The sequence below is a fragment of the Numenius arquata genome, chromosome 9 (genome assembly GCF_964106895.1).
Source record: "Numenius arquata chromosome 9, bNumArq3.hap1.1, whole genome shotgun sequence".
NCBI lineage: Eukaryota > Metazoa > Chordata > Aves > Charadriiformes > Scolopacidae > Numenius > Numenius arquata.
The window spans coordinates 39743135-39765986 of NC_133584.1; the positions used below are offsets into that span (position 1 = coordinate 39743135).

The following is a 22852-nucleotide window of genomic DNA, read 5'->3' on the forward strand; positions in this document are numbered from 1 at the left end:
TGTAGGACTGTGAAATCCTAAGATGCTTCATTTCCATTAAACTGCTACCTTACACGTGTAGTTTGTTCTCTTTTTAGACAGCAGTAAGCAAATAGCACAGGGGCATCCTTTTCCCCAGACCTTGCATTTCAATGCTCATTAAATCATGTAATAAGACATCTGACTGTCGATGCTTCTCTAACATCCCGTTACCAAATCCTCTGAGACCTCCAAAAGTGTTAGTTTTATTGTTCATTATGCAGTTCTAAAAATTAGTCGAATGTAATTGCACACAGCAATGAAATGCCTTACAGCTGAATGCCACTGTACAGTACAGTACCTTCTCAACGAAATACGTCAGTGGCTCCCTGCCACGGGGAACAGGTGGATCCCAGCTGATTACAACATATGTTTTGCTGATTTCTGAAGCATGTACATTGGTGGGAGGGCCTGGAATCTGAATATCGCCTGGAAGAGTAATAAACGTAGCGAGTGTTAAACAGCAGATTAACCCCTGGGTCAGAACTCATGCTTACAGCTCATCTTTCTGAACTCCCACCCTGCAGTGCAATGCTCAGCTATAAGAGGCTACAGTATCATCTGTGCAGTCCACCTGCTCACTTCGATTAAATTTTGAGAAATAAAGCATCAGTGTTAAAAGCTATTTTTTTTTTTTTTTCAGGAAAAGTTAAATACGCCCCCTGAAAACCTGTGCATTTGTCACACTTTTTTATTTCGGTCACATTTGAATTACTTCTATCTACTGGGCAAAATGCCTTGGAAAAAACCTACTCACTATATGCAAACAAGAGATATATTTTGATCAAAGAAAGAAGTCTAAAGTGTTATTGCAAGAAAATAGACTAGAAGATATCTGGAAGGGAAGTGCAGTAAGGAGAAAGGCAGCTTAAAACACAGCAGAAAACAGAAAAAGAAGCAGAACCTATTAGCAATGTATCCTGTAACGTGATGGTATTACCAGCTGTATAGTCTAAAGCAGTTCTAAAAACTGTGGATCAAAGACACTAAAGTATGTCACCAGCCCTCTAGTGACTCCATCAGTTGGAGTGGCCTGGTCAAACCTCTCTCCCCACTCACCCTGCAGGGTTACCAGGAGTGTGAGGAAGGACCTGGGCCAGGCTGGAGGAATTCAGCGTGGCCCTGTGTGCTCATTCTCACCCACTGCAGTGCGAGAAGGAGCCGGGTTTGCTATCGGGGGAATGACAATGGTGTAAAACAGCAGGAGGTAGGAGAGGCTCGGACCTATGACAGACCACTTCAGCTACAGTTACACAGCTCTGAAGAACCTTCCTCTTCATGATGGGTCAGAAATAACAACTCAGCAAGTATTTTGTTTTTATGGCTTGCAATAAAGAAAGCAAAAAGTTTTGTTCTTCTGAGGTATATTTTGCCACTTCTCAGGCTAGCAAGGATCATATATCTCCTAAATGCTCAGGATTTTACATTAAAAAAGAGAAAAATGTTTCAATAATAACCTCTAAATCATGGTAGTATTGTTTTAACAGTTTATAAATATCTGTAGAACCAACCAGGCTTGAAATGTACCATGAAGTTATTTCATCATACATATTTCCCGAATCAAAACCAGACTTTTTTTAAAGCAAACTGACATATCCAAAGAAAATTTATTTTCTATCAATGCTTTCTATATGTGATTTCCTACAAATATATTTTTTCTTTAAGAAAGCCACATGAATCAGCTGAGTTTAAGACAAAATTGCCAATATACAGTCAAGAAATTACAATAATCCTTCACAGTATAATGCATAAAGCCAAAAGGTTTCCAGTTGGTTTCACATAACTAGATCTCAACATGTTTTCTTACATCCTTGAAAACCCCAAAGCTGACATAATTTGTAATGATATAACATGATGGTACAGCCTGCTCTCTCAGAATGGAAGGTTATCCAGCACTGAAAAGGAAATCCATTTGTGATCTATGAGATCACTTTTTCAGAAGTGGTCTCTGATCTTGCAGATGAAAGTAATGGCTTATATAAATAATGGTATATGGATGTTCATATTCCTTTATTAAATACACACATTCATGTAACAGAAATCTAAACATCATTATTCATGTTTATGCCAGAGTAGCCATTTAACACTTCTGATCACTCTCAGGCAAACCTGCGAGCAGACGTACATTCTGTGAAGCCAAACAGGTAAGACAAATATATTCTAATCCTATAATGTAATTCTGATCCTATAATACCCATGTCAACTCATTTAGGGTACCATTGTGAAAAGGGAGAAACTTCATCTGTCCTACCCATGCACTGGGGAAACCATTTAATGTCCGATTCTCCTTTGAACTACACCTGTTCTCAGGTGGTTTCTCTTTTACTATGTTATTATTGGAGTTACAGCTTTATAACCTTTGTGGAAGAGAGTAGACAGACTTTTTTTTTGCTACTGAGCCATTATAGTTAACATTTTTGACAGTTTAAGTGAAAAGAAGATCATTATCCAAGCCTAAAAAAATAACCTCCGCATATAGAAATAACCAAAGACAGAAGAACTGAATTTTCAGGCTTTATCTCAAAAGTTGGCAGTGATCTCTCCAGTTCTGCTGAGGAAAAACAAAATGTAATGTATAACCTTAACCTTAAGAACAACCTCTCTATTCAGATAGATATATTAATTAAAGAATTGGGATGGATTGCATAAGTTTTATGAAAATGGGAATAACTTGCTCAGATCGTCAAATTCAGTCTAAAAAAGCTATATTTAGCTCCCAGAAGGAGAGGAGGAAGGGAAATGTGGGCAATCAAATGCAATGTTCAGATGTTTGCCTAGCACTAGCCAAAGGAAAAAGGTGAGGAGGTGCTGTGGGCACATAAAGAAAATATTGCTGTTGAGAGTGTGATGTTCTCTTGTCCTTTTAGACCTCCCCTTTCACTTGTGTTCTCTCAGCCTTGCCAGCCAGAATATCTGTCTTTATTATTAAGAGTTTACTCAGTAGGTGGATTTATCTTCAAGCTATGTTTCTAATTACAATGCTAAATTCCTGGAACATAAACAGATAGACTGAAATCACAGAAATGCTGCATACCTTCAAGGTCATCTTTGCTGATCACAATCTTTCGCCCTTCATCCACGTGAATAGCTGTTAATCAAAATATTCAATTAGTTTCTTGAACCAGTTTAATATATTTACAAGTTTTGCAAATTATTGTTCATCACCTGATCAAAAGCCAATGTACCTCTATTTCTATAACCCTGTTATTAAATCTTTCCCCTGATGGAGTCAACTCAAAGTCATATACTGGTTCATTCACTTTCATAGGAAAACAGTGCATGATAAGACAGTACTATTTAAAGATGCGCTAAAAAGCAAGAATCATAGTCACAGTAGATGGACTCAATTATGTGGCAGATTAGTAAACAATTGTATCATGAATTGGACTTTTCTTACAGGAGTTAATCATAAAGCTAATGAAAACACAGCATATTCCACTCAGATTTTACAAGCAACACTGGGGCAGTGCTCTGCAGTGTTCATAACAAGTTTAATTCCCCTCTGAGTAAAAGGAGCACACAGAACAGAAGGTGTGCAAATGCACGATATACAGAATCTGCACAGGGGTTTAGGACAAGGCTAAATCAATAAAAGTACTCCCCAGAGCAAGCCAGCTTACTCTATTCATGGAGGAGCTCTCATAAGGGTCCTTTGCAGTCTGCAGTGGCCTTAAGCACAAGACCAGCTTTCAGAAAGAGTTTGTTATTAGATCAGCTTTTTCCATCTGCCAGAAAAGTCACAATATCAGAGACCCCCCGACCTGTATCATGGGGCCTTTGTGCCAGTACTGGCGCTTCAATGAGAAAAAAAGTTGTGGATAAATACAACAGTGTGGGGACTGGTGAATTCATATGACAATTTTTATTTTTTCTTTAACTAAACCAGACATATTCAGTAGCTTTTTCAAAAGTTACTATCAGCCAACATAGAAGTTTATGGGATCTGATATCCCAGTGCAAATGATACAAGCTTCCAGGGCATATCAGCTCTTTTGAAAATATTGCTCCTTGTGACAATGAGTGTCTGTATTTAAAGCTAAGCAAAACCAGCCATAACTGAGATGGATTCCCCAGGTCCTGCCAAGTTGTCTGTATGGACCTTGGCATTCCATCTACAACCCCCACCTTGAAATTAGTGAGATATTCAAACAAGGGAAGAAATACTCTGCTCTTAAGGTTAATTAAACAAAAAGAATAGGAAAAAAATATATCAAATATTAAACATCTGTTTCAGCCTTGCATAACCTACTTTGTGTTCTCTCCAGGTCAACAGGGTCAAGAGCTGCGACTGGTTCGGAGACTCGAGAAGGCCTGCTAATGCCAGCACTGTTCACTGCTCTCACACGGAATATGTAGGACCGTCCCTCATAAAGACCAGTCACTGGATACTTGCAGATTTTTACAGGAGCATCATTGCACTGGACCCAGTTTTCCAAACCTACTTCACACCTTGGAGTAGCAAAAGACAGGATTTATTAGTATTATTCTGCAACAAATATATGCCATCCTACACACACCAAGTCGGAATCGCAGTTATCCTCACTGAGTAGAGGAACTAAACCATACACCTCATTAATGAAAGTCACACACTTTATACATTCTTTCCTCTCATCAGACAACCAATTCCCACGTTGCTCATATTTATTCATAATGCAATCGCAAAGGTCATTTTTCTCGCATACTTTTTGGCCTTTTCAACTCTCTCTGCTTCCCTTCCATTTGGTTCTCTTCCTTGTCATCTAAATAACAAGTTATTCCCTTTTATTTTTAACACGCATCTCCACTGAAAATGCTGAAATTGCAACATTCACCTAACCTTTTCCATCTTTTCCCTGTCATATTTTTAAGCAAGCATCTTTGTGCTTTTCCCTCCAACAGTGGTCAGGCCACAGAGTGTAGGAGTCATTGAGAAGCAGAGTGATGTCCTCATACTGGCTCCTTTGTGTGCACACATCTGTTTTGTGTCCTACTATTATAAACTTTTGTAGAGAAGACTGCCTTTTGCCCAGACAGTACCAGGGAAAACAGGGTCACGATCAAGGGCTCCTTGGTGCTGCAGTAATCCAAGCAAAATGTCAAAAGGCACAGCTGACTAGATTGTACAGAGATTAGGTGAAATACTGTCATGATCTACGTACTGCACAAATTGGATACAAATGGTAGAGTCCCCAGGGCTTAAGTTAATTTCCTGACGCTAACTGCCATTCATAAGCCAACATTTTCCAGCAGTTCCCAGACAGTTGTCTCTGAACTGGACCAAATTACAGGGTAGCAAATAGAAATGAGTTGCAAACGTTGTTTTTAAGTGCAGAGCAGTATACATTATGAAATCATTTCAGTAATGTTTTTGCTGACGGTTTCAAACACTAAGTATCAGATGTTCTGCTCTGGCTACAAGGGGCAACCGTGCACTTCCGTGGAAAAGACGTGCAAAACAGTGCTTGGATCTCCTGATCATGGGCTGCCTGCCCTGAGTGCAGCAAAGTGCAAAGCAGACTAGAGGAGAGAGGACTGCCATTCTGATTTAAACTTCCAGCTCTCAGGAGCCCATGCCTTGAGGTCCTGGTGTACTACAGTTAAGGCAGAAGTAAAAAGATAATGTAATAATTCCTAGATTTCAGCTTTTTGTCGTATAAATCTAATTCAAGATGCCCATGGATTCTGGCTTCTATAAATTAAACACTGCCAGAGCTCATTCTCTGATTCTCATTCTCATTCTCTCTGCTCTAGTGGAGGTGTCTCTGCCCATGGCAGGGGGGTTGGAACTCGATGATCTTTAAGGTCCCTTCCAACTCTAACCATGCTATGATCCTATGATTTGGCTACATCCATACTATAGAACATTTTTTAATGTCTGATAAAGTGTGGCTGCTTGCAAATGATCACTGGGAATGGCCCCTGGTCCTTGTTAACTCCTAGACTTTGCCCAGAATTGCCTGGGAAGGTATGAGATCATCTGGGCTAAAAGTTTGCCAGCAAACAATCTAGTAATTTAACACAGTAGGCAATTGAGTTCCAGTGACTCAGATCTGTAAAGATATATCTAAAGAACCCACATATTGAAGGATATATGGTAAATATTTTTTCTCTTCATATAGTTTCTTCTACATGCTTTTGGCAATGAACAAAATTAAATAAATCCTAATGTTTACATACTTGTCAACAAAATATCCAATGACTGGGCTCTCACTGGTTGTGTTTGGTGGTTTCCAGGTAACAATAACATAGTCTCTGTTAGCATCTTGGCATTTAACATCCATCGGCGCCCCTGGTGCTCCCGCGATCAATGCATCAGCATCTGGATCACAAATAAAAATAAATCACTTTTGACCCTGACTCCTCTTAAATCTACCACAAAGACAAAAGGGAAGATTTCCAGTTCACTGTGTTATTTGTTTATATGAATGGGAGCCCAAAGATTTCCTTACACAGTAATTCACTGCACTAATGAATCGGGGCCATAATGTCTGTATCTCCACATGTTCAGGGATGTTTTCAAGGACAGAAAAGCAGTTTAGGCATCAAATACCCATTACTTTTCCTGAGAATTAAAAGTCCAACTACCCCATGTGTTTTTGATGCTCATTCCAACTGAAAACTGTAGCTCAGCGGGTTACTGGTCAAACCAAGGTACTCAGCAAAGAACATACAACTGAGGAAAATAAATCTCTTAAGGAATAAAAAGTTTGCAAACTCCTGGTACATTTCTAAGGCTACTATTTATTTAGAGTCTTACAATACTAACAGGCATAAGTAATCAGTGTTCCACCATTAAGATATCCTTCTGTGGCTTCATTTTGAGAAGTGTTGACTGATGTGGACCCAGAACTCCTAAGGAAGTCTCCTAACAGGTAAATTTTTCTCCCTTCAAAGCAAGGTTTCTATAACAGAAAAACATCCTATATAGAGTCTAAATTTATAGCGTCTAACCACAACCAGTTGTTATGTGGCTGATGCTGAGCATCAGATCACAGCCTACATGAAAAAAGGCAAGAGGAAGGCCGACAGAGGACGCTAGAGACTCCAGAGGACATAGCTCGAGTCCAGTGTCCTGTGGATGTAAAGAAACAGGCTCCCCAGAGAAGTGGTTGAATCACCATCCCTGGAGGTATTTAAAAGACACGTAGGCATGGTGAGCTTAGGGACATGGTTTAGTGGTGGTTTTGTCAGTGTTAGGTTAATGGTTGGACTCAATCTTAAAGGTCCCTTTCAACCTAGATGATTCTACAATTCTACGATTCTGTAATATAAAATGAACAATAGAGGTACCTAAGTGGCTCACACTACAAAAAAAAAAAAAAAAAAAAAAAACAACCAACTTCTAGGGAAGTTATTGTACATTAGTGGGCCTTTTTCACCTGAGTACTTTCTTTCTTAAAAGGTAATTGGGAAATAGAAAGCTTTAGCAAATTGTTTCCAATAAGACCAGGGTGGCAGCGTGGTTTGTTCAGGACATATTGCAAAGCTGATGAAGCCCTTGCACAAGTCCTGTGAGGAGGACGGAACTCAACACCCTGAAAAAGCATTCATGTCCCTCAACCCCACACAAACTGTCTGGACGACACTTCTGCAAGACACCTATATTCCAATACATTTCCAAAAAGAAAAAGTTTTTAAATTAATACAGCTCCAATGGCTTCAGTGGGGCTGGTCCAGTTTGCCACCATCAAGGATGTTGCCCAATATACTTAAGAGAGTAAAAGAATTTCTCAGCCAGAGATATTTTAATCTTTCAATGAAAAAAAAAAAGTGAAAACTAAGTTCTGCTCACAGGTGTGTGTGGAAGCTCATTCTCACTTCACCAAGAGCTGTGCATGCAAATGTGAGGGAAAATTCTGACCTTTTTTCTGTTTTAATACTTTTACCACCTTGTACCTATGTCCCTTGTGAAAACTGTATTTCTTCAGTGACCTAATTTCTTACTTTGCTTCTTTTCTCTGATTATGGAGATGACTGTGACAGATACAACAGTGAGAATATTTCTTTTGCTCTCTCCTGTGTCTCCTCCTAAGGCCAGGCACAGGAGATGAGAATGTCCAACAAGGCTCATTCCCAGTTAGCAATCTCTAGAGCTAAAATCATCACAGTGAGGACTGGTAGTATGCAAAGAGAGAGATGGCAAAGAAAGAAACAACCTGTTTCTTCACAAGAATGACTTCTCTTATTCTTCAGGAAAAAAGATGTCCTCAGGAGCATGCTCCTTCTGAAGCTCCTCGCTCATGTAAGGTGACTGTTTTTTCTAGCACAGACTACTATATAAGTCCAATGACTATGAAATACCACAAGGCTGGATTTCCTCTGTACTTCAGTCATTACATGGGATTGTTTAATAAAACTAATTTTTCTACTTCTCTTTTTAATTTCTCCCCAAGAAACAGAAGAAAAGTTTACCTCTTACAAACAGGTATGCACTGTATTCACTCACTCCACCTCTTGTAACCATGCGCAGAGTGTATAAACCTTCATCATCCTTATTCAGATGGGTAAAGGACAGGGCTGCCTGGCCTTCTCCAAAATACAGCTTCGTCCACTTGGAGTCCGTTATCAGCACATCTGGAAGAGAAGACCCATCAGACATGTTACTATGCTGGCCGGAACAACCTCTGTCCTAGTGCAGTCCTGTGCTAACCAGGGGCACAAACCAACCTTTATGCCAGCTTTATTCAGAGTGATGGTGCTTTGATGCTATGAAAACTCTACAGAGAGTAAGCTGTGCCTCTTTAAACCTATTTCATCAGTGAATTTTAGAGAATATGAAGTCTCAGGCTACCCCATGCAGTGCCATCAATAGAATTTCCATCACTGTAATTTTTAATACACTGACAGAGAAAAATACTATCCACAGTTCAAAACAATGACATGAAAACCTGCCATACCCTGAATGCAGGGTGGGACTTTGTTTCATTTTTAATAAGTTTTGCTACCTGTTCAAGTCAAATGTCAGATTACTCAATTTCTTCCTCCAAGTTTAAAGACCAGATTTCAGTTTAATCTGAAGACTGCTATAAATATGCACTAAATTTAAATCTTCAAGACATGCCTGTTGAGCAGTGAATAAAATTAAATTTTAATTTCTCACGGGTTAGAGGTGGTGACCCATGATTAATTCAAATTAATCTGATTGCCTAGTGAAACCAGAGCAAAAGAATGAGCAGGTTATTTTATGCTAGCCAAGGGACTTTCTCATATCACCCTTTTTAATAATTGATTGGATTATTTTTTAACTCCCTAAGACCTATTGCATACTAATTTATTGTAGTCAGTGCAGCAGAACTATAAAGGAGCTGAATACCTATAAATGTTTATTATTCTATTGTTTAAATACATTTTGAAGCAGACACTTAAACAATTGCAAAGGAATCAGTTTTCCCACCTACCAGCTGAATTGCACAAGAAGGTATAAAAAAAATTACACACGTTCAGATAATAAAGCATCTGGAAGACAGCAGTAAATTACATAATCACTTAAGCACACAGTTGTTTTCTGAAAAGTGTACAAAGTAAATTCAGTCACTTTCCTTCCCATGAGATCCTTACCTAGAAAATCTGCATGTCCCCTTTCTGTCATGCATGTCACAATGGTACTGAGACTTTGTGTAGAGAGACATGAAGTGCTTTAAATGAAATCAGAAAATGTATTCACCTAGAAACTTTAACCAATGCACAAGTTCTGAAGAAAATCCTGAAGAAAAAATGAGTGACCAGCACCTCTGAAAAGCAGGTCACTTATTTAGACTCCAAGCTTGAGTGAAACAGTAGACACTCTAGTTTGAATATATAGAAACGGTAGACACTCTAGTTTGAATATATAGAAACTGTAGACAAGCCTGTATTGTTTATTAAGGCCAGAATTATTCATTTCCACCTTTCTTGTGTACCTGAGACCAGAAACTGTGGAGGCAGCCATGTTTAGTAAGAGCAGAAAAACTTCTCTCCTTCACACAAGGCCAAAGACCCACCAGATACTCTAAGAAAGCAGAAGACCATTTTTTTAATGCAGTCTGGATTGATGACTTTACAGACAAGCCAAGAAGAAAATTTTGGAGTGCACACACATATTCAGAAGTTCTAATGGAGCAGGTATTCATGTACCTGTCATCACGACAGTATTACAATTACAGGGTCCTACTACTGCACACAAATTCCCAGTCTATTCACGTGTTGTCCTCTGTCACTTCTCCCAACTCTTACCAGGGAACAAACCTGCAGGAAATTTACCCTTGGAGACAGCATGACTCAAGCCTCACATGCTGTTTTCAGTACATGGGATATTTTTCCTAAAATACTACTCCACTGAAAATTCATATAAAGAGTAGGGAATTACTAGATACTGAAGCTTCTTTTCATCATGCATTTTGGTTGCTGAAATTTCAGCTAGATTCTGCACTCCATGATTTTTTCCCCCTGAATTCAAATACTTTATTCTAGATCACAGTATAAATGGCTGCAGAATGTTGGTGCCTATAGCTTTATAATGTTTATATTACATTAGAGATCAATAACAGAAAACACCTGTTACCAGCTGAACTCATATCCAGATTAGATATGCATTCCTGAAGTATTGTTTTGATTTAGTTCTTTCAGTATCTTAAATTGTTCTAAGTGGGCCATGAATTACAGGCTTCATATTCATGTTTGTCCAATCCCAAACCACTACAAAAGATTTGATTCAGTTTACTTATATGCCCCTAGGAGTCTAGTACACATCTTCAATAAGGTTCACTGGTGTGAAGCTTATTAATGTTGGATAAACACATACTTCTCTTGTGTATAATTATTAGAAGTAAATCATACATATCCATTTCAGGGCTTTAGTTGTTATTATTTGATTAACACAAACTGAAAAATTTTACGAAAAATACAGTGTGTCTTAATGCAAGAATAGAATTAAGTATTACTTCTCAAAAAACCCAAAACATCTAAAGCATGTTGAACAAATTAATAATCTTCTCATTGTTTACATTTATGCATTGCCTCCAGCTCTCAAGAGACTCAACATGGGGAACTGCAGCTCATAGCAGAGGTTCATAGTGCATGAATTCCTGCTGTGTTTGGGAACAAGTCCTTTCAGTTGATGCACCTGTACACCTCTTGGAAATGTTGTGACCCACGTTTGTGCAACGAAGGACAAATCTAAGCTTGTTTCTATCACCTTAATTCCCATAATGTAAGTAGGTTAATGGGATGAAGGCCTATCTGACTCACTAGCAAAAACCTTATGGCTTCAAAGAGACCAAGTGTTCACCTCAGGTTTTCACAAGGAAGGTTAACTTGAGTCAAATAAGGGGGAAAACAAAGAGCATAATATTGTTACATACCAAGAGGGAATTATCTTGACATCATGAAGGGTTAAACTGAAAGGACCATAAGCTTTTGTTCACCTATTCATAGCACAAGAACAAATCATGTTGGATGGAAAGTGGAACAATATGGGGCGGTCCTTGAAAATTAACCATTCCTTATGGCTGCAGTTCCAAACCTAAAATTTCAGAGGTTTGGCACCTCAGGAAACCAGGCCCAGTAGGAGATTAAGTAAAAGTACAATTGAAATCTCAGCGTGACATGAGCGATTATTTATAGCAATTACAAATCCTACACACTTCAGTGGGAACAGAAACTGGGTTCAAGTATAGCAAAGTTTTTCACTGACAAAAGAGGCAAGGGAAGAAACCTACCAACATGGCACTTAAACAGCAGAGCAAAGGCATGTGGTTCGGGCCTGGCTTCTACAAGTATTTCTGAACTTTACACTAAAACTAATTTAATATAAAATTTATAATAAATACTAGAGCAGGATGGAAATGGAGACCCACACCCACACTTCAGGCCTTCAAACTTTGATTTACTGCTCTGTGAGTACACTTCAGCTCAGTGGTCACAGCATTCAATTGCAAATCATGGTCAAATCTAGGAAGTGAGTTTGGATCTCCACCTAGTCGGTAAATGTTCTAACTATTGTGTTATCAGATAATATGAGATTACCTCCTGTTGCTGTAAATGTGTGCTTAATAAAAGGTTGACCAAGTCACTTAATTGAAAGAACGTGCAGGTCTAAAAATTCTAGCTAGAGATATTTGTTTGCTCTATTCCAAATTTAATTCTGAGAATCTCAGGTTCTGACCTTGATCAGTGTTTCCTCGAGCATTTTCCAGGTAGTTTCTATTCATTGTACTTACTTACCATCTCTATACCACTCAGCACGAGGTCGTAGTCTTTTCAGGTCTGGGGTGATCAACATAGTACACTTCAGGGTCAGTGTTTCACCTTCAGTTCCAAAGGTGACTCCAAACTTCTCCAGAAACTGGACATCAATGTGGGTGAAGCAAACGTCATATGACAGTGGCACTATGCATGAGAAAATGAAAACATTATGGAGTATAAGTAAATTGTACTTGGCACAATCAGACTACCCTCCGATCTGAACAGGAGATGGAGCTCTCTGTTATACTGTATGCTGATCTAGAAATGCAACTGGGAAAGCAAAACATCTGGAAAGCTCCTGTCGTAACTGAATGCTTAGAAAGCAAAGCCAAAAGCAGCAAGTTGTATCCAATTTTCTCATCTGTAAAACAGATGACAGGCTGAGAGAGTTGGGGTTGTTCAGCCTGGGGAAGAGAAGGCTCCGAGGAGACCTTATAGCAACCTTCCAGTACCTAAAGGGGGCTACAGGAGAGATGGGGAGGGACTCTTTATTAGGGCGTGGAGCGATAGGCCAAGGGGTAATAGTTTCAAATTGAAAGAGGAGAGATTTAGATCAGATATTAGGAAGAAATTCTTTACTGTAAGGGTGGTGAGACACTGGAACAGGTTGCCCAGAGAAGTTGTGGATGCCCCATCCCTGGAAGTGTTTAAGGCCAGGCTGGATGGGGCTTTAAGCAACCTGGTCTAGTGGGAGGTGTCCCTGCCCATGGCAGGGGGATTGGAACTCGATGATCATTAAGGTCCCTTCCAACTCTAACTGTTCTATGATTCTATGATTACTCTGATAGGAGTACATAAAATATCTAAGCAAAAAGAAAAAATGCTTACAGTGGAAGGGCATTATCCCAGCTGGGTGAGGCTCTTCACCCTCTCTGAACCCTATAAATAAACATAGAATAAACTTTCAATGACACGAGCATGATATATATTTTTTTTTATTTTAAACACAAAGTAGGACTTACTTCGCACAATTACAGCACAATTAGTTGATGCCTGCCCATGGACATTTGTTGCAACTGCTGAATAGGTAGCAGAATCATCAAAATCAGCTCTGAAAAAGGGAAGGAAAAAAAAAGATGACTCTTTACATAAACACAAATTCTCTTCACGATTGATAGTACAAGCTACATCAACCCCAAGGAAAGTGGATAAAGCTCTTTGCTGGTGTCACACAGTGCAAGACATTGATGAAAGACAATCAGAAATCTGGTACTATTTTTTACTGTAGTTTTATCACAGCTTAGTGTGCAGGCTGCATTAACTTGCACAAACTGGAAATGACCTTTAGAGAATGATCAAAAGGAGGTAGCTGGAGGAGGCCAGTCTGGCTATTCCCTTCCTGTACGTGACCTTCTTCCTTAATCTGTCTTGGCCTTCTGCCACGTATTTTAAGAAAGAGACATGGAAGAATAGTATATGTGATGTTTGCAGAAATTCCTCCTTCTATGGCTATTTCCAGCAGGCAGATACTGGTATTTTTTTGCATCTCTCATATCACTTAGGCAGTCCAGAGGAAACGATACAAAACGAGGGAAAGAGTCCAAAATTATTTATAAGCGTAGGTGTTTTGACTTGATATACTTTTTAGTGAGAAAATATATTTATTATGCAAGGACAATATAATGAAAAATAAAGAAAAAATAGTTGCTTCATGTAAAATAGGACCCAATGATGGATTGTCCTACTTACTACACCCTTCCTTGAAATGAAAGTTACGTTAGCAGATATACGGCCAGCTGTTAAGATATAGATAGAAGGTTTGATGTCCCAGTTCTTATTTAAAATGGGGGGTCAGTCAGGACAAGAACTATTGACATAAAATTGAAGTAAAGGGAAGGAAACTAAACTATGAGCAAATATATATTTTTGGTGCAGTTACTCAAATTTACAGTTGAAATAAACTTATTTGCTATGTTTCTAATAAATATAAGTGACTACTGGCTAGAAAAAAGTTTAAAATATTTTGGACTAGTTTTTCGTAAAATGCAGATTTGGGTATAATGAGATTTCTTCAATTTCACTGAAAGAACTTAGTCCGGATGAAGAAACAATTTTTTAAAAGGTAGATTCATTTTTACATTTTGGAATTAATATTTTAATTAAAAAAAAAAAATCAGAATTTTCTTCTGCTTTGTTTTCAGAAACATACTAAATACTCGAATATGAAATAAAATATTTTTGTTTTGCATGAACAAAATTTTTTATTTGGTCCAATTCCATGTTTTTTCTTGAACTTTTCCATTAGTCAAGTATTCTATAACATGTCTGTCAAACAAAATTGTTGGTTTTTTTATTTCTTGGAATTTCATAGAATCATCTTGGTTGGAAGGACCTTTAAGATCATTGAGTCCAACCATTTCTATTAGGTTGAGCTAATCAGAGTACTGTCTGAAACGCACACAATTAAATCCTGCTTCTGTGTGGTTTGTTTAGTAATGCATTTAATGGAGGCCAGTCTGGAATTTCCAGTAACGAGATACAATGTTCTGCATGCATGCACTTAGTTTGTGTTCAGAAGAACAAATTTGTATCTTCTTGGCAACTGCCAGATGAAAGGGATGAAGTTCTGGTTGCACTTGTCTTCTAAGAGGTCAAATATCCCAGGTGTGAGAGAAGAAAGAATATGTAAAAGTGTTTGATGTAAAACGCATAACAGGATACCAATTTGGGGGTATGTAGCACCTGTGACAGGCACATCAGACACCTATTTTTCAGCTCTCGCATATATTCTGGACAGTGTCATATCACAAAAATGATACTATCTGCACTGTGATGTCTAAAACACAACTTGATGAAAGCTCTATTAATTTGAGATTTATCTCTCTAAACGTACAAATCTAACAGCTCCTCCTGGAGGCTAATCTTCAGCCACACATTTCACAAGACAAAGAGGTAAAATAGAAAGTTTGTCATACAATTAACTATCAAAGCCAGCGGGGTAAGCCATAAGATTAGGCCACTTAACCAAAAGGCCTGCAGTTGTGTATGAAGACCTTGAGCACCCTACTACAGTCTGGATAGGCAAAATAAGTCTGAAAAACAACTTAAAAGAATAGAAATACTAAGCTCAATATTATTCAATTTTTTTTTTTTTTTTTTTTTTGGTTTTCCAGAAGGATTTAAAAAATGCCAATACCTGTTCACGTATAAAGCTTAACTGATTCTGGACTTGCTTGAAAGCTGTCAGACTTGGTGACACTCCTTTGCACTAACTTCTTAAAAATAAGAATTATTTCTTTACTACCCCAGTTTCACACTATTTAACATTTGCGTGATAAAATGCCAAAAGCAAGGCAAAACTGCAGTAAAACTGCAGACTTCTTTCCTAAATCATGTTATAATGTCTCTATGTTGAAATGTACATGATTCCTATGTTTCTCACAGCCCAGTACAGTGTCTTGCAATAATGAAACAAGCTAACAACAAATAAGGCATCTAAAAAATATCTTACCAAGAAGGAGCATTGCAGAACTGACTGTACTGGAACTGTGTTCCTGACATTCTGCACTACATCCCTACTTGAAGGAGATATATAGAGTATACAGTAAATAGTGCATAATACATATTATATTTAATAGCATGTATCACGTGTCAGTAAATTAAACAGTGTTAGGTAACATCCCCAGAAACGGGATCTGGATCACCCTAGGGCTGATGTGTTAGAACAGCCCTTGGCATGCCTTGGTGTGGGCCAGCTTGCCAAAAGGATTCCCGGACACAAGTCGGGAGATAGCAAGGGTCCATTTCCCAGAAAACAGTCTGGATGTAGCTGCCCTGTCCTGAAGGACAGGAGAATTAGCCCATCCCATGCCAGGAGGCCACTCTGGCAGTGGATGTGTTTAATTTACTATGGCAAGCAGACTTCATAACTGCAGTTCCTAGGTACCAGTGGCACAGTGGTCCGACCCTCCAGGAGGATGGTGCACACCTACTGCTTGACCACTCAAAGCATCAGAAATTTAGCGGTGTGAGACATGCCCGATTACATATCCAAATGGATATATATCTGTGCTCATCTCATCCCCATAACCTTGCTTTCTTATAACAAACAGCAAAATACATCTGTTGATGAGATTTTCCTGTTTGTCAGGGTCTCCAAGATAGACAAAACAGAATATGATCCTAAAAGTCTCTAGAACAGACAGGAAATTCACAGAAGCATTGTTTCTTTAGCCTGAAAGGTTCAATATCTGAAAGCGACTATTTGACGGGAGTTAGTAGTGGTGGAATAAGAGTTAATTTTATCAGGAAGAACAAAAGAAAAACGTTACTGACCAAATGACTGACCATGCTCTTACAACATCCTTTGGTTTTATGATGAGAAACTAGGTACTTACAGATATTATGGACATAAAGATAGCAATTCCAGTCCAGGCACTTTCTGCTATTTAAGCGGTCCTCACAACTCTACCTGTTTTCTGGAAGTCACTGCTTTGAAAGCATTTTACAATTCCTTGCAATTCCAATTCCTTTACAATTCCTTTACAATTCCAATCTCTAACCTGACTCTCCAGGAGATAAATCAAACCAGCTTAGATAGCCAAGTACTCAGTGGACAGCCTTCAAATCTGGTATTGGAAGTGTACGGGGTTAGGGGGTAAGAGCTACAGAGTACATTTTTCTAATACACGCTTTGAAGACAGTTGGGCAGGATGGCAAGTCACATAAGGTCCTGACTCTCCTTTTATGCCAGGTAATACTCAGACTGAGGATTATCCGGGCAAACATCTACTTCCTTATATGCTAAAAAGCCTGGATTTCCTAAATTGCACTGTAAAGTGGTTTGAGACAAGACCAGTTAGAAACAATATTTGAAGTACCCTGGAGGCAAGGTGTGGTCTCTCCAACAGTTATTCTTGCATCATGATGGAGAACGTGTTTTCCAACCTTTACAAAGGTCAGATAAAATATGCATAGAGTACATTTAGATAGCATGAAGTGTGAGTGCAGAGCTGTATCTGTCCCAAGGTACTAATACTTCTTGTGAAAATCAAATTGCCCTGAATCCATATGAGGTTCTGAAGTGCTAATGTTTGTGCAGGGAATATTCCCCAGGCAGATACATCTGTTTAAAATGCATATATTCATCCATCTGCCTAGTGTAGATTTAAACACAGGAGTTAAGAGTGAAAAAACATTTTTATCTGAATTGGAACACAATTCAGTGCATGTCAAGAACAGGAAGCAGAACGTAATAAATTACACAGAGTTAAAATTGCCTCCTTTGAATTCAAATGACAAAATTTCCAGTGTCATGGCTATATGACATCAAAATGGGGAAACACTCTCCAGGATTACCATCTCATGTACTGATTCTCCAGTCAGACTGAATCCGACTGATTCTTTTTGTTGGGTTAGGTTTTGTTTTTACTGAAGAGGGGACCTCTGTTACATGGTGGCCGCTTCCTCGGGCTCCCAACGATCGCAGCTTGCAGGGGACAGGGACTGTCAGGTCAGGAGATCACAAACCGTTTCATCGGGGGGGCTGCCGTTCGCATTTCAGCAAGGAAGGAAGAGCAGAAGTTCACCTCAGCTGCTGCCTGCACACTCACTGGTACCAGCGAAAGTCCGGGAGCTGCACTTTATCACCCGATCAACCTTCTTACAGCTGCAAGGCTCTGCCAGAGGACTGCCTCTGCCGCAGTGCCTCTGCTCTGCCCTGCTCCCACCCACAGCAGGAGAAGGGGCAGGCCTCCCTCTCCATCTCTCCAGATTAAATCACCTCAAGCCTTTCGTGCCTAATCAAACTAAAATAGAGCTGTACTGGCTGCACAGCATCATTTGTTAAATGAGAACAGTTAGAAGAGAAAGTTCATTCAATTTTTAAGCTTTATTTTTCTCAAGCGATGCTGGTGGTGCTGAGGAGCCTGATGAGAGGGCTAGCTCTGCCGACTGGCAGCAGGTATCACACTGCACTCTGCTGGCTTTCCCACACAGTTTTTTGCTGATGCAGCCACAAATCTTTTCTGCTGCAATTACAAGCGCTTCTTAAGCGATGACTCAATGAAACAGGAGAGGGCCCCAATAAAAGACAAAATACTGCCAAACTGTGAGCCTTGTATAGGGTGAGAGTGTGCGGCCGCATCACACTGACAGAGCTCGGGAAAACCAAACTCCCTTCCCTGCTCCTTCTACCATCCAGCCCCCATCATCTCACCCGCTGTCCCACTGAGGGGCAGGTGTCAGGAGCATCCCCAGTCAGCAGCGTACTGCTGGCCCTCTGCACCCCAGCTAACGCAGCAGGAAATGTAATATAGCAATTCACAGCTGCATAAAGCTAAGGGATCCATTTAAGGAGGCATCGCAGTAAACAAACAAACAAACAAAACCCCAAAATCTGTTACTAAACAAGTAGCAGCAACTAAAAAATCCAAAAAGTTATGATTTTTAATTACTAAGATATACACACTAAGTTAGAAAACATTTTGCAGCTATGCTATAAAGCAACAGGGCATCCGCATCTTGGCTACCTCTGATATAGAAATATTTTCTTGCATTATGTGCCTATCCACAGTTAAATTAGGTGGGATAAAAAAAAATACATTTTAAACAAACCCTCACATTCTCAGGCATGTATCAATCACTCCAACCACCAGGAGCTTTCCCTCAGAGGATTCCTCACAGTCTCCTCTGAATCACCTATGAGAAGTGAGATGAAAGATGAAATGAGATGAACCACTACCCCAGTGCAGGCTGGCAATGTCTCTTCTCCTATCATTATGAGATGTACAAAAACCATAGTGAAACACCAAACCCCTCTTCTTTACTTCTCAAGGGAGACCTGGAGCTCAAGCTCCCAATTGAAGAAGCCTAAAAGGAGCAAGAAATCTGCACTATATGATAATGATAGCACTGATGCATGCAGAAAATGTGATAAATTGAACACAGAGCATCGTAAAAATCTGAGACAGAGAAAAGAAAATGATCTGGTTACTCTATAGGCTTATGGGTCCTGGAAGACAGCAAACAGTGGGGGATGAAATTGTGTCCAGTTACTACTTTAAGATGACAAGGTGACGTTTTGGTTTTGGTGCCTCAAGAATTTTTCCACTGGGATCAAGGAATACTCATAGGAATAAATATCACACTTGCATTAGAAGGAAAAGTTCACTCCCCAAGCTCCACTGAAGCATGAGAAAGGTAGCCAAGAGATTCCAAGGCCAATCTGAGAGGCTGTGGATCAGATGACATGCAGCTCAGCAGTTTGGTATGAACAGCTGAGAAGAGCACAGAAGTGGGTAGGTAGAAAATCCCAATGGTTCTACTTCCCAGAAAAAAATAATACTCCAAATACATGTGCACAGAGCTAATGTTTGTATAAAAACATTAATAATAAATATATTTTAACCACTACCCATGCATTCATTGTTTTCAATACAAGAAACACCTAATATTAGTAATGCACTATCAAAATATTCTTCCATTTCCTGCATGTTGATTTTCTGTCTTTTGGGATGGAAAATATGTCTGATTGTCAAGTTTTTAAATAAAATAGATTAGTGATAAAGAAATAAATTTAAGGTTATAAATTGAATTCATAAACTGTATAAATCTATGGTAAATAAATCATAGCTCTGGGTCTACAATCCCCCAATATTCTTTTAAGTGGAGAAGGGAAACCTGCGGGAGAGCAGCCAGGCATCTTTAGGAGGCAAAAAGACCACAGTGCCAGACAGAATGAAAGCAACAGAGCAATGGTCTCTGAAGATGGCAGCTTGGTTGAACGTGAGGGAGCCTGCAAGAATACATACAGGTCTGGGACTAATAAACAGTGGGTGATGATGGGTGGGTGTAGGAACCTGAGTGGGTGCCAATAAATGACTCTGGGATATGTCTGAATAAATATGGCTGGGTTTGAACACTCCCAAAGCCAACTGTGGGTGGTGTCTACATGACTGATAACCAGCACAAGAAAGAGAAAAAAAGCACCAAGGGGATGTAAGCCATTAGTACCCTTCAGCCTGATAGTTACAGATGCTCAGAAAACAGCATCAACACTGATTCTCATTTCCTCAAAGAGACATTTACTCCCAAAATGTAACAAAAGGAACCTACGTACTACATATCCAGCATCTGGACTCACCAAACAGCTGCTCATGGACATTAACCAAGGGAAATAAACACAGCCACAGTCATTCACCAGCAGGAAGTCACCAAAGTTTCATCTCCTGACTGTCACTCACACACATCCAGACAAAGGAAAGCATTTTCCATTTTCCCTGCTTCAAGGAAGAGGATTGCGAGGATAACCTGTTTTTATCTTTTAACTTCCTGCTTTTATTTTCAAAAGTAATGTTGGTGGGAAGAAGCAGCTGTGTTGAGACATCTCATGGATACAGAGAGCAGTCAACAAGTTAGCCATGGCCCTTGGAGCAGAAGACTATGAGTATCTTAGAAGTTCTCGTGAGTACTGCTACTCCTTGAGAAGCATCCCTTAAGAAGCAATACTATAATGATTCTTGCTGTCAGCTTCTGTATAAGGATGTTTCTCCCATCCTGAGCTATGAAAAGGTGAACAGTTGAGCTGGACTTTGCTGCAGGATGACAAGAGCAAGTAGTCCTTCCCAAAAGCAGAAGGAATGATGCACTTATTTTCTGTACTAATGCCACAAGGCTGTGCTCAGAGCTGCTTCCACTGCTGACAGATGGAGGTGGAGAAGACGAAATGTTTGGCTAGCCAAGTGTTAGCCACAAATATTCCAGCTGTTTCAGCACAGCTGATGCTCATGTTCCGGAGAAATTAAAAGGGGAGGTTTGTGTCTCTGCTCTAGATATTAATTTTCTTTTTAAAGACCACAGTCATGTCCTCATTTTTCTTTGGTTTTTTTATATTTTTAAAAAAACTTGTATCAAGTCACATGTAACATGCAATATTTCAATTGTTTAGGACAGCATGGGATTTGTTTTGGGAATCTATTCTACCCAGGCATTTTCTATACCACAATTTTGAAAAATAGAATTAATTAAAGTCAAACTTTAAAAGAAAATTAATAATTATACTTCCTTATTTTTTGGAGAACAAAAAAAATTAACATCAAAAAGTAAACAGAAGCTAAAATATAATAAACAAATACCAACAACTGGGTATCCCTGCCCTGACCAGCTAAATTTTTGTTTACTTTAAAGAGCTTCATCATGGCAAGAACATAAAATACACAGATAATTTTCCACTTTGAATGCTGAGAAGATATAATTCTAATAAAAAAAAGGAACTACCATTCTTTCAGCTACTTATCTCTACCTCTTAACACTTACCTGGAGTTAGATAATAGAAATACCTAATTTTTCATTTCATTTTCATGATCTAATATTCAGCTACTTAATGAACTTTCTCTAGTCTAAATGTGAGTACCAACAGAGGTGTGCTGAATTTAACAACTCCCTTGCAGCCTTTGTGTGAATTTTCAATTGTATTTGATATAAAATACTTTGTGTAGAGTATAAAAAAAACTGTATTACCCAGAATAATCTACCTGTTTATATGTAACACATGTACTCCATATTTGCTTTCAATTCTGTACTTTGTTGGATCACTTGCAGGGGTAATCAATTCCTCGTTTTTGTACCTGACAATCAAGAAAAAGTGAACTCATTAATATCAGTTACTATTCACTGCATTCATTTAGTAGATTTTTACATCCAGGTATCATTTACTATCATTTCAGCTCTCTATATAAATCTTCTCTGCCTGTATAGAGTATTTTCCAGTATGTATGGATAGATGCCCATTGGGCCATGAAGGCAAAGGGGGACCAGCACTACAGCAAGAAAGTAGAAAGAGAAGATGTGCCCCCAAACCAGAAGAGCAGGCAGCGGAGTAGAGAGAAGATGCTATGTGACTTCAACTTTTTGGGCCAGTAGAACTGACAGAAGATGGGAAGCAAACTTTGTCTTGGATCACAGTAAAGCACTTCAGCACAAACAAGGGAAGCAGCAACAGGATTGTGCCTCAGGTTAGATCTTCACAGTCCAGCCTGGGACTCTCACATATACAGGACACTTGTCTGGAGAGGAGGACAGCTCCAGAGATGTTACGTTCATGTCCACCTGAACAGAGGCTGACTCAAAACAAACACAGATACAGCCCATGACAACAACAGTGCTGTGCAAGTTTACCCAGGCTTAGCAAGCAGCCTGTGAGCTCTGTGTATTTTCCCATTTGCTACTTCATTATCAGGGAACAAAATGGCCAGAACGACTGGAATGCCTTCCACAGTCTGTCTTCTGAAATACTTGAGTTTGCTTCTCATACTGCACAGGGCCATTCAGCAAGCTGTCCTCCCACTCCTTCCACTGCAGTATCAACTGCTACAATCCAGCACATCTATGAGGATTATAAAGGGGGTTTAACATAGCCATTATGTATGTGACACTTATCAGTTATGCCATAACTTCCAAATGAAAAAAGCTTAGCAACATTTTTAGAGGGCTAGGAAAGGCCAATCTCTTACCATTGTACAACAGGGCTGGGAAATCCTTGCACAGTGAAGCAAAGGCTCACAGACATCTTTTCCCAGACAGTGTGAGATCTCAGGCGCACGAGGATTTCAGGAGCTCGACTTATACTTTCCTCAACAGCATGTCTTTCCAGAGCCATATTTTCTTCTACCTGTTAAACACAGGAAAAGAAAAG

General features: G+C 39.3%; 1 protein-coding gene across 1 annotated transcript in view; it reads right to left on the reverse strand.

Annotated features, from left to right (window-relative positions):
* Window positions 1-22852, reverse strand: part of MYOM2 (myomesin 2) — an 80933-nt gene that overhangs the window by 47061 nt on the left and 11020 nt on the right. The window contains exons 6-15 of the mRNA XM_074153471.1: window positions 22671-22828; window positions 21693-21785; window positions 13182-13270; window positions 13048-13098; window positions 12199-12363; window positions 8410-8571; window positions 6175-6316; window positions 4268-4467; window positions 3053-3106; window positions 320-447 (exon numbers count right to left, since the gene is read on the reverse strand). Of these exons, the coding sequence (XP_074009572.1) occupies window positions 320-447; window positions 3053-3106; window positions 4268-4467; window positions 6175-6316; window positions 8410-8571; window positions 12199-12363; window positions 13048-13098; window positions 13182-13270; window positions 21693-21785; window positions 22671-22828 (1242 nt within the window). The remainder of the gene's footprint in view (window positions 1-319; window positions 448-3052; window positions 3107-4267; window positions 4468-6174; window positions 6317-8409; window positions 8572-12198; window positions 12364-13047; window positions 13099-13181; window positions 13271-21692; window positions 21786-22670; window positions 22829-22852) is intronic.